The 13,548-nt window shown below is 74.0% G+C and overlaps 1 protein-coding gene and 11 non-coding genes across 12 annotated transcripts; 8 read left to right on the plus strand and 4 right to left on the minus strand.

Annotated features, from left to right (window-relative positions):
* Positions 1-10: 10 nt before the first annotated feature.
* On the plus strand, positions 11-8,435 carry LOC128774660 (collagen alpha-1(I) chain-like). Its single transcript, XM_053893702.1, has 12 exons — positions 11-190; positions 699-932; positions 1,060-1,242; positions 1,624-2,517; positions 3,257-3,404; positions 4,595-4,695; positions 5,887-6,168; positions 6,258-6,434; positions 6,672-6,918; positions 7,063-7,498; positions 7,612-7,816; positions 7,998-8,435. Exons 1-12 carry the CDS (start codon positions 11-13, stop codon positions 8,433-8,435), a joined length of 3,525 nt encoding a protein of 1,174 aa, XP_053749677.1.
* Positions 570-641, plus strand: TRNAD-GUC (transfer RNA aspartic acid (anticodon GUC)). Its single transcript has one exon. It is a non-coding gene; the product is annotated as a tRNA-Asp (tRNA).
* Positions 1,510-1,581, plus strand: TRNAG-UCC (transfer RNA glycine (anticodon UCC)). The gene has a single exon. It is a non-coding gene; the product is annotated as a tRNA-Gly (tRNA).
* TRNAE-CUC (transfer RNA glutamic acid (anticodon CUC)) lies at positions 1,883-1,954 on the plus strand. The gene has a single exon. It is a non-coding gene; the product is annotated as a tRNA-Glu (tRNA).
* On the minus strand, positions 4,276-4,346 carry TRNAG-GCC (transfer RNA glycine (anticodon GCC)). The gene has a single exon. It is a non-coding gene; the product is annotated as a tRNA-Gly (tRNA).
* On the minus strand, positions 5,854-5,936 carry TRNAL-CAG (transfer RNA leucine (anticodon CAG)). Its single transcript has one exon. It is a non-coding gene; the product is annotated as a tRNA-Leu (tRNA).
* TRNAD-GUC (transfer RNA aspartic acid (anticodon GUC)) lies at positions 6,570-6,641 on the plus strand. Its single transcript has one exon. It is a non-coding gene; the product is annotated as a tRNA-Asp (tRNA).
* TRNAG-UCC (transfer RNA glycine (anticodon UCC)) lies at positions 7,497-7,569 on the plus strand. The gene has a single exon. It is a non-coding gene; the product is annotated as a tRNA-Gly (tRNA).
* TRNAE-CUC (transfer RNA glutamic acid (anticodon CUC)) lies at positions 7,876-7,947 on the plus strand. The gene has a single exon. It is a non-coding gene; the product is annotated as a tRNA-Glu (tRNA).
* A 1,851-nt stretch (positions 8,436-10,286) lies between the features above and the next one.
* Positions 10,287-10,357, minus strand: TRNAG-GCC (transfer RNA glycine (anticodon GCC)). The gene has a single exon. It is a non-coding gene; the product is annotated as a tRNA-Gly (tRNA).
* Positions 10,358-11,874: 1,517 nt separating this feature from the next.
* Positions 11,875-11,958, minus strand: TRNAL-CAG (transfer RNA leucine (anticodon CAG)). Its single transcript has one exon. It is a non-coding gene; the product is annotated as a tRNA-Leu (tRNA).
* Positions 11,959-12,595: 637 nt separating this feature from the next.
* TRNAD-GUC (transfer RNA aspartic acid (anticodon GUC)) lies at positions 12,596-12,667 on the plus strand. Its single transcript has one exon. It is a non-coding gene; the product is annotated as a tRNA-Asp (tRNA).
* The last annotated feature ends 881 nt before the right edge of the window (positions 12,668-13,548 follow it).

The raw sequence follows: 13,548 nt of genomic DNA on the forward strand, positions 1-13,548 counted from the left end.
CTTGGCCGTCATGGCGCCTGGCTGGCGGCTGTGTGGGTGCGCAAGGGGCGAGACACGCGCGGCGGCCCCGGAGGAGCACCGCCAGCCGCCTCGCCGCCGCCGCCGCCGCCGCCGCCGCCGCCGCCGCCGCCAGCGCGGCTCCCGTCGCTGTCGCACCCCCACCCCCAGCTCCCTGCAGGCCCCGTCCAGCGTCGGCGCCCCTTGCCCTGCTCCCCACCCCGCCTTCCTCGCCCTCGCCCTCGCCCTCGCCCTGGCCCTCGCAGCCCCGCTTGCCGTCTGGGGCCTTTTCTCCCGGCGCGATGCCCGCCTGGCAGACGAGAGAGAGGCAGCGCTCGTTGGGAGTACTGAGCGCCGTCCGGGTCCGTGTGTGGGCCCGGGTGCGGGTGGACTCCGAGTCGGGGCCGGGGGCTGCCGTGCGGGAGAGGGGGCCGAAGCGGGGGTGGGGTCGGGTGGGGCGTGGCCCGGGCCGGGCGCCCGTGCAGGGCAGGGCGTCGAGGGCGGGCAGGGGCAGGCGTGGGGAGGCAGCCGGAGAGGGGTCGGGCGGGCGCCCGGGTGGCCGGCCGCCGCCGTCCTCGTTAGTATAGTGGTGAGTATCCCCGCCTGTCACGCGGGAGACCGGGGTTCGATTCCCCGACGGGGAGGCAAGACGCCCTTTTTGGTGGCCTGCGCAGCTCTGGGTCCCACCTCTTGCTCCCGAGGGAGGGGCAGGGGCGCTTCTTCTCGGCCGTCCGTCGTCCGGCCGGCGGCGCGTGCCCGGCCTGCCCACCGTCCACCGGGCCCAGCCCTTTGCGTGGCTCGAGGCCGGACGCTGGGTCGCCACCGCGCAGCCGGGGCCTCGTGCGGTCCCCGCGGCAGCCACAGCGAGCTCCTTGGCGACGTGCCGCCCAGCCGCGCAGCCGCGCAGCCGCGCAGCCGCCGTGGGTGTGGGTCGGGTGGGAGGCAGATGGGTCCGGTCCCGTGTGGATGCGGGAGGTGGTGTGTGAGGCCTGGCGGCCGCCCCCTCTGCTCCTTCCCGCGCGGGGCCGGGCCGGGCCGGGCCGGGCCGGGCCGGGCCGCTAGCTGCGGGCCGCGGAGGACGCGGAAGACGCCGGGCCGGGGGCGTGGCGGGGCTCCCCAGCCGGCCTCCGAGGGCCCGAGAGCGGCCAGGCGGCCAGAGCGCCCTCCAGAGGCGGGCGGCGGTGGGCGCCGGGCGCCGGGCGCCGGGCGCCGGGCGGGCAGGTGGGCGGGCAGGTGGGCGGGCAGGTGGGCGGGCGGGCGTGCCCGGCGACCGGCCGGCGCAGCGGAGTCGGAGGGGCGAGGCTGGGGCTCCGGGCGGCCGGAGCCCGTGGTGGCCGGAGCCCGTGGTGGCCGGGCAGAGCTGCGGCCGGCCGGGTCGTCGGGGCAGGGCTGCGCCGGGCGGCGGCGGCGGCGGCGGCGGCGGCGGCGGCGGCGGCGGCGAGAGAGCGCCAAGGCGCCAAGGCGCCGGAGCGCACCCTGGGCCGGCCGCGTCGGGCCGGCCCGGGCCGTGCAGCGTTGGTGGTATAGTGGTGAGCATAGCTGCCTTCCAAGCAGTTGACCCGGGTTCGATTCCCGGCCAACGCAGCCGGCCGACCTTTTGCGCCCCTCCGGGGCCCTCCTGGCCAGGCCCGCCGGGCGCTGGCAGTGGGGGACGGCGTGCCGGCCGCTGGGCGCTGGGCACGTGGCCCGAGGCGGCCGGCGTGCCGGTGCGAGGGCGACCGGCGCGCAGCGTTTTGCGGGTGCTGCCAGCGGGCCGGGTGGACTGCGTGGGGCCCGCGGGCGGCTGGACGTGCAGAGGCAGGGGCCTCGGGGCCCAAGCGGAGCCGCGTGGGTGGAATGGAGGCGCTGGGTCCAGGGGGTGCAGGCCAGGCGCGCAGCCTGTCGCTCCCTGGTGGTCTAGTGGTTAGGATTCGGCGCTCTCACCGCCGCGGCCCGGGTTCGATTCCCGGTCAGGGAAGCCTTTCTTCTTCCTCTGGCCCTCCGGGGCCTCCCCTCCCGGCCTGCCAGGCCGAGCCACCCACCGTCCGGTCCCCAGTGCACCCGCACCACCCCCTTTTAGCCCACGCCAGCACGCCAGGCCACAGGTGGCTAGCTTGTCGTGGGCCCCGCCGCCGCCACGACGACGACGACGACGACGACGACGACGGCTGGCCGCGGCGGTGTGCGCACAAGGCCACCTGCCACGCCCCCACGGGCAGCCCAAGCCTCGCCCTGCCACCTCGGCCCCTCCGAGCCTTTTGGCCTGGCTGGCCCTCTGGAGGCCCTCGGCATCGCCTCTCCCCTTCGCCCCCCGCGCACGCGCTCGCCTGGCTCCTTCGCTTCCACAGCCCGAGACGCGAGTGGCCGGGGCGACCTCTGTCCCCCGCCGGGACCACCAGTGTGCGCAGAGGCCCCGGCCCCCCGAGTGTGCTCGGACCCCCACCGCCCCCGCCGGTGGCGCTCCTAGCTGGCCAGGCTGACGAGCCATCCCGTCCTCCCTCCCGAGGTGCCCGCGGTGGCGGTGCTGGGCGCGTGGGGCAGGTGAGCCACGCGCAGCCCTGAGTCCTGTCACCTGGCCGAGCCCCCCGGGCCTTGCCTCCCTCGCGCCCCTCGGGCCTGCGACCTCTCGGGCGGCTTCCCTGCCCCACGCGGGGCGGGAGCGCCACGACCTGGCTGGCTGCGTCTCTCCCCGGCGCCGGAGAGCAGACCCCATGGGCACGGTGGTCTTGGGCCCCGATGGGAGCGCACAGTCCGACCGCCGGGCCGGGAGGTGGAGGAGGGAAGAGGCATCCGGGCCCGGCCCGGTCCCCGCGGGCACTGGAGGTGACACAGCGGGGAGGTGTGGTGGGAGCCGCGGGAGAAGAAACCCCAGCAGCCAGGCAGGTGGGTGGCGGTGCAGTCACCCCGGGGGACTGGGCGCACTTGTCGCCAACTTGTCATTCCAATTGCAGGACACGTCGGTCCCCTGCATCCTTTGGCAAAGGGGCCAGCGTGTTACCCAGAGGTCCCTTTCAACACCTCCGCGCCCCACCCCCCCACCCCCGATGAGCGGCGTCCTCCACCCCCCCCCCACTCACGCACACTTTCTACAGTTGCGCTTTTCACAGTTTCCCATCCCGCCTCGCCCCGTGCCTCGCCATGATAGGCGCCGTCAGTCCCTCTGTCCACCCCTGTATCCGTCCTCTTCTGTGGATGCCTCCCACGGTCCATCGCACACCTCAGTCTCCTTCCCGCCCCATCTTGGACACCCTTGTCCGCCAGGGATTTGCTCTGTGATCAGAGGTGTCCCCTCTCGAGGCCAAGCGGTCAGCCGGTGCGCCGCGCACACCTGCTGGGGCACACTCGCTTCAACCGGACGACCCCCCTGCACCGGTGCGGAGGGGCCGCGGCGGCCGTGGGTCTCCGGGTGCTTCCCGTGCCCGCCGCAAGTTTCCTCGGAGTCCTTGCTTTTGCGTGTGTGTGCGTGTGCGTGTGCGTGTGGGTGTGGGTGTGGGTGTGTGTGGAGGGGTGGAGGTCGGGGTGGGAGAGGGATGGAGGACGGCGGTGGCCTTTGGTGCCGTGGGCGGCTCTAGCGGTGGAAGAGGAAGCCGCGTCGGCACGGTAGCGGCGGCGGCGAATCGGGACGCAGAGAATCAAGGGCCTGCGCGACCCTGACGTTAGGCACGCTGGGGTCCTGCGGGTGCGGGTGTCGGTGCCACCTGGAGTCTGTGGGCGACCCTCCCGGACAATGGGATGTATAGCGCACCTAGGCGTGGCAGCTTGGTTTCTGCCGGTGTTGCAAAAGGGGAGGATTTCTGGAGTGTGGATAGAGTGAGCCAGAGCCTGTGTGTGTGTGTGTGTGTGTGTGTGTGTGTGTGTGTGTGCGTGCGCGCGCGGGGGGGGGGGGTTGGGGGCTGGTGGCAGGGGCGGGGGCGCGAGGTGGTGCCGAGGGAAGGGGAGGAGCGTGTGGGTGGCAGCGGCGAGTTGGTGCGTGGATGCGTTCCTTGCAGTGAATCGGGAGACTCGAGCGAGGCGAGCGTCGTTAAAGAGAAGAAGGGCAAGGCAGGTGTGTGGGCGGGCGCGGAAGGGCCCTTGGCTCCGGGGCGGAGTTTTGTCCCTTGTCCCCAGGGCGAGCGAGCCAGGGAGGAGGAAGGGAATGTGCGGCAGGGGCGGGGACGGGATGGGGCGTGGGCGGGCCCCCAGAGAGGAGCAGAGGTGGCTTTGGCCAGGTGCTCTGAAGCTGGGAGAGAGGCAGCTTAGCAGGGAGAGAGGAAGCGTAGCGCGCAGTTGGCGCTGCGGGGCCAAAAGGGGATGGCGCGTTGCATGGGCCGGGAATCGAACCCGGGCCTCCCGCGTGGCAGGCGAGAATTCTACCACTGAACCACCCATGCACCCACGGACGTGGTCCACAGAGGGCTTCCCCAGCGGCGCCGGCCGCCTCCGTTGCCGGTCCCCGCCAGTAGTGAGCGTGAGCGTGAGCATGAGCGTCTGCTCCGTGGGAGCAGGAGGCGGGCGGTCTGCAAGACAGGCTCCAGGCACGCGGAGAGCCAGCCCCTGGGGCGCGGCGCGGCGCGGACGTCCGGGCAGAGGAAGGCAGGGAGGCGGACTGGGCTCATCCTGTGCTTTGTCCCTCGTCCAGGGCCGCCGCCACAGCCTGCCCAGTGTCGCCAGAGGCAGCCAGGAGCCGGACCCAGCCTGGCCAGCGCCCGAACCCCAAACAGCCGGAGCCATCTGTGGCAGGTGCAGGCAGGCGAGGGACCTTGCCTTCAGCTACTCCCAGCCCCGAGCCAAAGTCCGTTTGGCGGATGGTTTTCTCGCGCGTGCAGTGTGTGTCCCGGAGGACCGGGTGGGGAACGGACCTCTCGTGTGTGGAGCCGTGGGGCCGGGGGCGGGGATGGGTGGGCTGTGTTGTGTGTGTGTGTGTGTGTGTGTGTGTGTGTGTGTTCGCGCTCGCGCCGGCGTCTGTCGGAGTTAGAGGCCAGGTAGCGCCGCGTGCGCCTCTGAGTGCGTCTGGGGCCGAGAGAGCAAAGGCCTGAGCGCGTTGGCCGGCGGCTCTCCCTAGGGGTCCGGCTCGGTGCCTTGACAGGTTGGGAGCCAGGAGGGCGATCTTGGATCCGGGAGGAACGCTGGGGCGGAGTGGCCGGCCGGCGGCCTCCCCGAGCCAGGAGATGCGCTGTGGCGCCCGGCTGGATGGCCTGGGGGGGTCTAGGGCTTCCGCTCCCTGCTCCCTGCAGCCACCTTCCCGGCTTGGACTCGTGAGCCAGGCCCACAGAAGGGAGGGGTCCACGCCGCCGGCTGGCCAGCAGACGGCTGGGCTGTATGGCTCCCGGGAGGCAGGCAGGCAGGCAGGCAGGTAGGTGTGGCCAGGGGAAGGCCCCCAGGTGGAGGATCGTGTGGGCCGCCTCGGGAGGGTGTGGAGAGAATGGACTGGGGCCGGGGGGGGAAAGCACGGGGTGACGGTGGGGTGGGTGCGTGTTCCCGGTGGCGGCGGAAGCGGACGGCTGGCTGTAAGAAAGAGCCAGGCGCTGTCCAGCGGCCACAAGTGGGAGCGGGAAGCGCGGGGAGCTTTGCAGCCTGGGCTGGTCCGCGAGTGCCGGGGTGACGAGGGCAGGGGCGGGAATAGGCGAGAAGGAGGACCAAAGAGCCTCCAGAAAGCAGCAGGTGCGAAGTCAGCGAAGCCCGCGGGTGTGGGAAAGGCGCTCGAGTCGCCGGGGAGTGCGTGTGCGTGCGCGCAAGCGCGCGCGCGCTCGCTCCGAGCCCGAGGCGGCGAGGGTGGAGGGGCTGGAGCTCGGTCCTGGGCAGCGTGTGCTCGGGTGCGAGGCGGGCCGCGGCGGCGAGAGGGTGTGGTCCAGGCCCGGGTGGCGTGGCTGCTGTGTGGGGCGGGCCAAAAGGTGGGCGTGTCAGGAGTGGGATTCGAACCCACGCCTCCAGGGGAGACTGCGACCTGAACGCAGCGCCTTAGACCGCTCGGCCATCCTGACGGCGGGTGTGGGCGCGTCGCCGCTGGCCTGGCTGGGACGCGGCGCTAACGCTGGTGTCCTTGGCCGTCATGGCGCCTGGCTGGCGGCTGTGTGGGTGCGCAAGGGGCGAGACACGCGCGGCGGCCCCGGAGGAGCACCGCCAGCCGCCTCGCCGCCGCCGCCGCCGCCGCCGCCGCCGCCGCCGCCGCCAGCGCGGCTCCCGTCGCTGTCGCACCCCCACCCCCAGCTCCCTGCAGGCCCCGTCCAGCGTCGGCGCCCCTTGCCCTGCTCCCCACCCCGCCTTCCTCGCCCTCGCCCTCGCCCTCGCCCTGGCCCTCGCAGCCCCGCTTGCCGTCTGGGGCCTTTTCTCCCGGCGCGATGCCCGCCTGGCAGACGAGAGAGAGGCAGCGCTCGTTGGGAGTACTGAGCGCCGTCCGGGTCCGTGTGTGGGCCCGGGTGCGGGTGGACTCCGAGTCGGGGCCGGGGGCTGCCGTGCGGGAGAGGGGGCCGAAGCGGGGGGTGGGGTCGGGTGGGGCGTGGCCCGGGCCGGGCGCCCGTTGCAGGGCAGGGCGTCGAGGGCGGGCAGGGGCAGGCGTGGGGAGGGCAGCCGGAGAGGGGTCGGGCGGGCGCCCGGGAGTGGCCGGCCCGCCGCCGTCCTCGTTAGTATAGTGGTGAGTATCCCCGCCTGTCACGCGGGAGACCGGGGTTCGATTCCCCGACGGGGAGGCAAGACGCCCTTTTTGGTGGCCTGCGCAGCTCTGGGTCCCACCTCTTGCTCCCGAGGGAGGGGCAGGGGCGCTTCTTCTCGGCCGTCCGTCGTCCGGCCGGCGGCGCGTGCCCGGCCTGCCCACCGTCCACCGGGCCCCAGCCCTTTGCGTGGCTCGAGGCCGGACGCTGGGTCGCCACCGCGCAGCCGGGGCCTCGTGCGGTCCCCGCGGCAGCCACAGCGAGCTCCTTGGCGACGTGCCGCCCAGCCGCGCAGCCGCGCAGCCGCGCAGCCGCCGTGGGTGTGGGTCGGGTGGGAGGCAGATGGGTCCGGTCCCGTGTGGATGCGGGAGGTGGTGTGTGAGGCCTGGCGGCCGCCCCCCTCTGCTCCTTCCCGCGCGGGGGCCGGGCCGGGCCGGGCCGGGCCGGGCCGGGCCGCTAGCTGCGGGCCGCGGAGGACGCGGAAGACGCCGGGCCGGGGGCGTGGCGGGGGCTCCCCAGCCGGCCTCCGAGGGCCCGAGAGCGGCCAGGCGGCCAGAGCGCCCTCCAGAGGCGGGCGGCGGTGGGCGCCGGGCGCAGGGCGGGCAGGTGGGCGGGCAGGTGGGCGGGGCGGGCGGTGCCCGGCGACCGGCCGCGCAGCGGAGTCGGAAGGGGCGAGGCTGGGGCTCCGGGCGGCCGGAGCCCGTGGTGGCCGGAGCCCGTGGTGGCCGGGCAGAGCTGCGGCCGGCCGGGTCGTCGGGGCAGGGCTGCGCCGGGCGGCGGCGGCGGCTGGCGGCTGGCGGCGGCGGCTGGCTGGCGGCGGCGAGAGAGCGCCAAGGCGCCAAGGCGCCGGAGCGCACCCTGGGCCGGCCGCGTCGGGCCGGCCCGGGCCGTGCAGCGTTGGTGGTATAGTGGTGAGCATAGCTGCCTTCCAAGCAGTTTGACCCGGGTTCGATTCCCGGCCAACGCAGCCGGCCGACCTTTTGCGCCCCTCCGGGGCCCTCCTGGCCAGGGCCCCGCCGGGCGCTGGCAGTGGGGGGACGGCGTGCCGGCCGCTGGGCGCTGGGCACGTGGCCCGAGGCGGCCGGCGTGCCGGTGCGAGGGTGCGACCGGCGCGCAGCGTTTTGCGGGTGCTGCCAGCGGGCCGGGTGGACTGCGTGGGGCCGCGGGCGGCTGGACGTGCAGAGGCAGGGGCCTCGGGGCCCAAGCGGAGCCGCGTGGGTGGAATGGAGGCGCTGGGTCCAGGGGGGTGCAGGCCAGGCGCGCAGCCTGTCGCTCCCTGGTGGTCTAGTGGTTAGGATTCGGCGCTCTCACCGCCGCGGCCCGGGTTCGATTCCCGGTCAGGGAAGCCTTTCTTCTTCCTCTGGCCCTCCGGGGCCTCCCCTCCCGGCCTGCCAGGCCGAGCCACCCACCGTCCGGTCCCCAGTGCACCCGCACCACCCCCTTTTAGCCCACGCCAGCACGCCAGGCCACAGGTGGCTAGCTTGTCGTGGGCCCCGCCGCCGCCACGACGACGACGACGACGACGACGACGACGGCGGCCGCGGCGGTGTGCGCACAAGGCCACCTGCCACGCCCCCACGGGCAGCCCAAGCCTCGCCCTGCCACCTCGGCCCCTCCGAGCCTTTTGGCCTGGCTGGCCCTCTGGAGGCCCTCGGCATCGCCTCTCCCCTTCGCCCCCCGCGCACGCGCTCGCCTGGCTCCTTCGCTTCCACAGCCCGAGACGCGAGTGGCCGGGGCGACCTCTGTCCCCCGCCGGGACCACCAGTGTGCGCAGAGGCCCCGGCCCCCCGAGTGTGCTCGGACCCCCACCGCCCCCGCCGGTGGCGCTCCTAGCTGGCCAGGCTGACGAGCCATCCCGTCCTCCCTCCCGAGGTGCCCGCGGTGGCGGTGCTGGGCGCGTGGGGCAGGTGAGCCACGCGCAGCCCTGAGTCCTGTCACCTGGCCGAGCCCCCCGGGCCTTGCCTCCCTCGCGCCCCTCGGGCCTGCGACCTCTCGGGCGGCTTCCCTGCCCCACGCGGGGCGGGGAGCGCCACGACCTGGCTGGCTGCGTCTCTCCCCGGCGCCGGAGAGCAGACCCCATGGGCACGGTGGTCTTGGGCCCCGATGGGAGCGCACAGTCCGACCGCCGGCCGGGAGGTGGAGGAGGGAAGAGGCATCCGGGCCCGGCCCGGTCCCCGCGGGCACTGGATGGTGACACAGCGGGGAGGTGTGGTGGGAGCCGCGGGAGAAGAAACCCCAGCAGCCAGGCAGGGTGGGTGGCGGTGCAGTCACCCCGGGGGGACTGGGCGCACTTGTCGCCAACTTGTCATTCCAATTGCAGGACACGTCGGTCCCCTGCATCCTTTGGCAAAGGGGCCAGCGTGTTACCCAGAGGTCCCTTTCAACACCTCCGCGCCCCCACCCCCCCACCCCCGATGAGCGGCGTCCTCCACCCCCCCCCCACTCACGCACACTTTCTACAGTTGCGCTTTTCACAGTTTCCCATCCCGCCTCGCCCCGTGCCTCGCCATGATAGGCGCCGTCAGTCCCTCTGTCCACCCCTGTATCCGTCCTCTTCTGTGGATGCCTCCCACGGTCCATCGCACACCTCAGTCTCCTTCCCGCCCCATCTTGGACACCCTTGTCCGCCAGGGATTTGCTCTGTGATCAGAGGTGTCCCCTCTCGAGGCCAAGCGGTCAGCCGGTGCGCCGCGCACACCTGCTGGGGCACACTCGCTTCAACCGGACGACCCCCCTGCACCGGTGCGGAGGGGGCCGCGGCGGCCGTGGGTCTCCGGGTGCTTCCCGTGCCCGCCGCAAGTTTCCTCGGAGTCCTTGCTTTTGCGGTGTGTGTGCGTGTGCGTGTGCGTGTGGGTGTGGGTGTGGGTGGTGTGTGGAGGGGGTGGAGGTCGGGGTGGGAGAGGGATGGAGGACGGCGGTGGCCTTTGGTGCCGTGGGCGGCTCTAGCGGTGGAAGAGGAAGCCGCGTCGGCACGGGTAGCGGCGGCGGCGAATCGGGACGCAGAGAATCAAGGGGCCTGCGCGACCCTGACGTTAGGCACGCTGGGGTCCTGCGGGTGCGTGGTGTCGGTGCCACCTGGAGTCTGTGGGCGACCCTCCCGGACAATGGGATGTATAGCGCACCTAGGCGTGGCAGCTTGGTTTCTGCCGGTGTTGCAAAAGGGGAGGATTTCTGGAGTGTGGATAGAGTGAGCCAGAGCCTGTGTGTGTGTGTGTGTGTGTGTGTGTGTGTGTGTGTGTGTGTGCGTGCGCGCGCGGGGGGGGGGGGGGGTTGGGGGCTGGTGGCAGGGGCGGGGGCGCGAGGGTGGTGCCGAGGGAAGGGGAGGAGCGTGTGGGTGGCAGCGGCGAGTTGGTGCGTGGATGCGTTCCTTGCAGTGAATCGGGAGACTCGAGCGAGGCGAGCGTCGTTAAAGAGAAGAAGGGCAAGGCAGGTGTGTGGGCTGGGCGCGGAAGGGCCCTTGGCTCCGGGGCGGAGTTTTGTCCCTTGTCCCCAGGGCGAGCGAGCCGGGGAGGAGGAAGGGAATGTGCGGCAGGGGCGGGGACGGGATGGGGCGTGGGCGGGCCCCAGAGAGGAGCAGAGGTGGCTTTGGCCAGGTGCTCTGAAGCTGGGAGAGAGGCAGCTTAGCAGGGAGAGAGGAAGCGTAGCGCGCAGTTGGCGCTGCGGGGCCAAAAGGGGATGGCGCGTTGCATGGGCCGGGAATCGAACCCGGGCCTCCCGCGTGGCAGGCGAGAATTCTACCACTGAACCACCCATGCACCCACGGACGTGGTCCACAGAGGGCTTCCCCAGCGGCGCCGGCCGCCTCCGTTGCCGGTCCCCGCCAGTAGTGAGCGTGAGCGTGAGCATGAGCGTCTGCTCCGTGGGAGCAGGAGGCGGGCGGTCTGCAAGACAGGCTCCAGGCACGCGGAGAGCCAGCCCCTGGGGCGCGGCGCGGCGCGGGACGTCCGGGCAGAGGAAGGCAGGGAGGCGGACTGGGCTCATCCTGTGCTTTGTCCCTCGTCCAGGGCCGCCGCCACAGCCTGCCCAGTGTCGCCAGAGGCAGCCAGGAGCCGGACCCAGCCTGGCCAGCGCTCCGAACCCCAAACAGCCGGAGCCATCTGTGGCAGGTGCAGGCAGGCGAGGGACCTTGCCTTCAGCTACTCCCAGCCCCGAGCCAAAGTCCGTTTGGCGGATGGTTTTCTCGCGCGTGCAGTGTGTGTCCCGGCGGACCGGGTGGGGGAACGGACCTCTCGTGTGTGGAGCCGTGGGGCCGGGGGCGGGGATGGGTGGGCTGTGTGTGTGTGTGTGTGTGTGTGTGTGTGTGTGTGTGTGTTCGCGCTCGCGCCGGCGTCTGTCGGAGTTAGAGGCCAGGTAGCGCCGCGTGCGCCTCTGAGTGCGTCTGGGGCCGAGAGAGCAAAGGCCTGAGCGCGTTGGCCGGCGGCTCTCCCTAGGGGTCCGGCTCGGTGCCTTGACAGGTTGGGAGCCAGGAGGGCGATCTTGGATCCGGGAGGAACGCTGGGGCGGAGTGGCCGGCCGGCGGCCTCCCCGAGCCAGGAGATGCGCTGTGGCGCCCGGCTGGATGGCCTGGGGGGGTCTAGGGCTTCCGCTCCCTGCTCCCTGCAGCCACCTTCCCGGCTTGGACTCGTGAGCCAGGCCCACAGAAGGGAGGGGTCCACGCCGCCGGCTGGCCAGCAGACGGCTGGGCTGTATGGCTCCCGGGAGGCAGGCAGGCAGGCAGGCAGGTAGGTGTGGCCAGGGGAAGGCCCCCAGGTGGAGGATCGTGTGGGCCGCCTCGGGAGGGTGTGGAGAGAATGGACTGGGGCCGGGGGGGAAAGCACGGGGGTGACGGTGGGGTGGGTGCGTGTTCCCTGGTGGCGGCGGAAGCGGACGGCTGGCTGTAAGAAAGAGCCAGGCGCTGTCCAGCGGCCACAAGTGGGAGCGGGAAGCGCGGGGAGCTTTGCAGCCTGGGCTGGTCCGCGAGTGCCGGGGGTGACGAGGGCAGGGGCGGGGAATAGGCGAGAAGGAGGACCAAAGAGCCTCCAGAAAGCAGCAGGTGCGAAGTCAGCGAAGCCCGCGGGTTGTGGGAAAGGCGCTCGAGTCGCCGGGGAGTGCGTGTGCGTGCGCGCAAGCGCGGCGCGCGCTCGCTCCGAGCCCGAGGCGGCGAGGGTGGAGGGGCTGGAGCTCGGTCCTGGGCAGCGTGTGCTCGGGTGCGAGGCGGGGCCGCGGCGGCGAGAGGGTGTGGTCCAGGCCCGGGTGGCGTGGCTGCTGTGTGGGGCGGGCCAAAAGGTGGGCGTGTCAGGAGTGGGGATTCGAACCCACGCCTCCAGGGGAGACTGCGACCTGAACGCAGCGCCTTAGACCGCTCGGCCATCCTGACGGCGGGGTGTGGGCGCGTCGCCGCTGGCCTGGCTGGGACGCGGCGCTAACGCTGGTGTCCTTGGCCGTCATGGCGCCTGGCTGGCGGCTGTGTGGGTGCGCAAGGGGCGAGACACGCGCGGCGGCCCCGGAGGAGCACCGCCAGCCGCCTCGCCGCCGCCGCCGCCGCCGCCGCCGCCGCCGCCGCCGCCGCCGCCAGCGCGGCTCCCGTCGCTGTCGCACCCCCCACCCCCCAGCTCCCTGCAGGCCCCGTCCAGCGTCGGCGCCCCTTGCCCTGCTCCCCACCCCCGCCTTCCTCGCCCTCGCCCTCGCCCTCGCCCTGGCCCTCGCAGCCCCGCTTGCCGTCTGGGGCCTTTTCTCCCGGCGCGATGCCCGCCTGGCAGACGAGAGAGAGGCAGCGCTCGTTGGGAGTACTGAGCGCCGTCCGGGTCCGTGTGTGGGCCCGGGTGCGGGTGGACTCCGAGTCGGGGCCGGGGGCTGCCGTGCGGGAGAGGGGGCCGAAGCGGGGGTGGGGTCGGGTGGGGCGTGGCCCGGGCCGGGCGCCCGTGCAGGGCAGGGCGTCGAGGGCGGGCAGGGGCAGGCGTGGGGAGGCAGCCGGAGAGGGGTCGGGCGGGCGCCCGGGTGGCCGGCCGCCGCCGTCCTCGTTAGTATAGTGGTGAGTATCCCCGCCTGTCACGCGGGAGACCGGGGTTCGATTCCCCGACGGGGAGGCAAGACGCCCTTTTTGGTGGCCTGCGCAGCTCTGGGTCCCACCTCTTGCTCCCGAGGGAGGGGCAGGGGCGCTTCTTCTCGGCCGTCCGTCGTCCGGCCGGCGGCGCGTGCCCGGCCTGCCCACCGTCCACCGGGCCCAGCCCCTTTGCGTGGCTCGAGGCCGGACGCTGGGTCGCCACCGCGCAGCCGGGGCCTCGTGCGGTCCCCGCGGCAGCCACAGCGAGCTCCTTGGCGACGTGCCGCCCAGCCGCGCAGCCGCGCAGCCGCGCAGCCGCCGTGGGTGTGGGTCGGGTGGGAGGCAGATGGGTCCGGTCCCGTGTGGATGCGGGAGGTGGTGTGTGAGGCCTGGCGGCCGCCCCCTCTGCTCCTTCCCGCGCGGGGGCCGGGCCGGGCCGGGCCGGGCCGGGCCGGGCCGCTAGCTGCGGGCCGCGGAGGACGCGGAAGACGCCGGGCCGGGGGCGTGGCGGGGCTCCCCAGCCGGCCTCCGAGGGCCCGAGAGCGGCCAGGCGGCCAGAGCGCCCTCCAGAGGCGGGCGGCGGTGGGCGCCGGGCGCAGGGCGGGCAGGTGGGCGGGCAGTGTGGGCGGGCGGGCGTGCCCGGCGACCGGCCGGCGCAGCGGAGTCGGAGGGGCGAGGCTGGGGCTCCGGGCGGCCGGAGCCCCGTGGTGGCCGGAGCCCGTGGGTGGCCGGGCAGAGCTGCGGCCGGCCGGGTCGTCGGGGCAGGGCTGCGCCGGGCGGCGGCGGCGGCGGCGGCGGCGGCGGCGGCGGCGGCGGCGAGAGAGCGCCAAGGCGCCAAGGCGCCGGAGCGCACCCTGGGCCGGCCGCGTCGGGCCGGCCCGGGCCGTGCAGCGTTGGTGGTATAGTGGTGAGCATAGCTGCCTT

The sequence above is a fragment of the Panthera pardus genome, unplaced genomic scaffold (genome assembly GCF_024362965.1).
Source record: "Panthera pardus isolate Hobbes unplaced genomic scaffold, ASM2436296v1 HiC_scaffold_371, whole genome shotgun sequence".
Taxonomy (NCBI): Eukaryota; Metazoa; Chordata; class Mammalia; order Carnivora; family Felidae; genus Panthera; species Panthera pardus.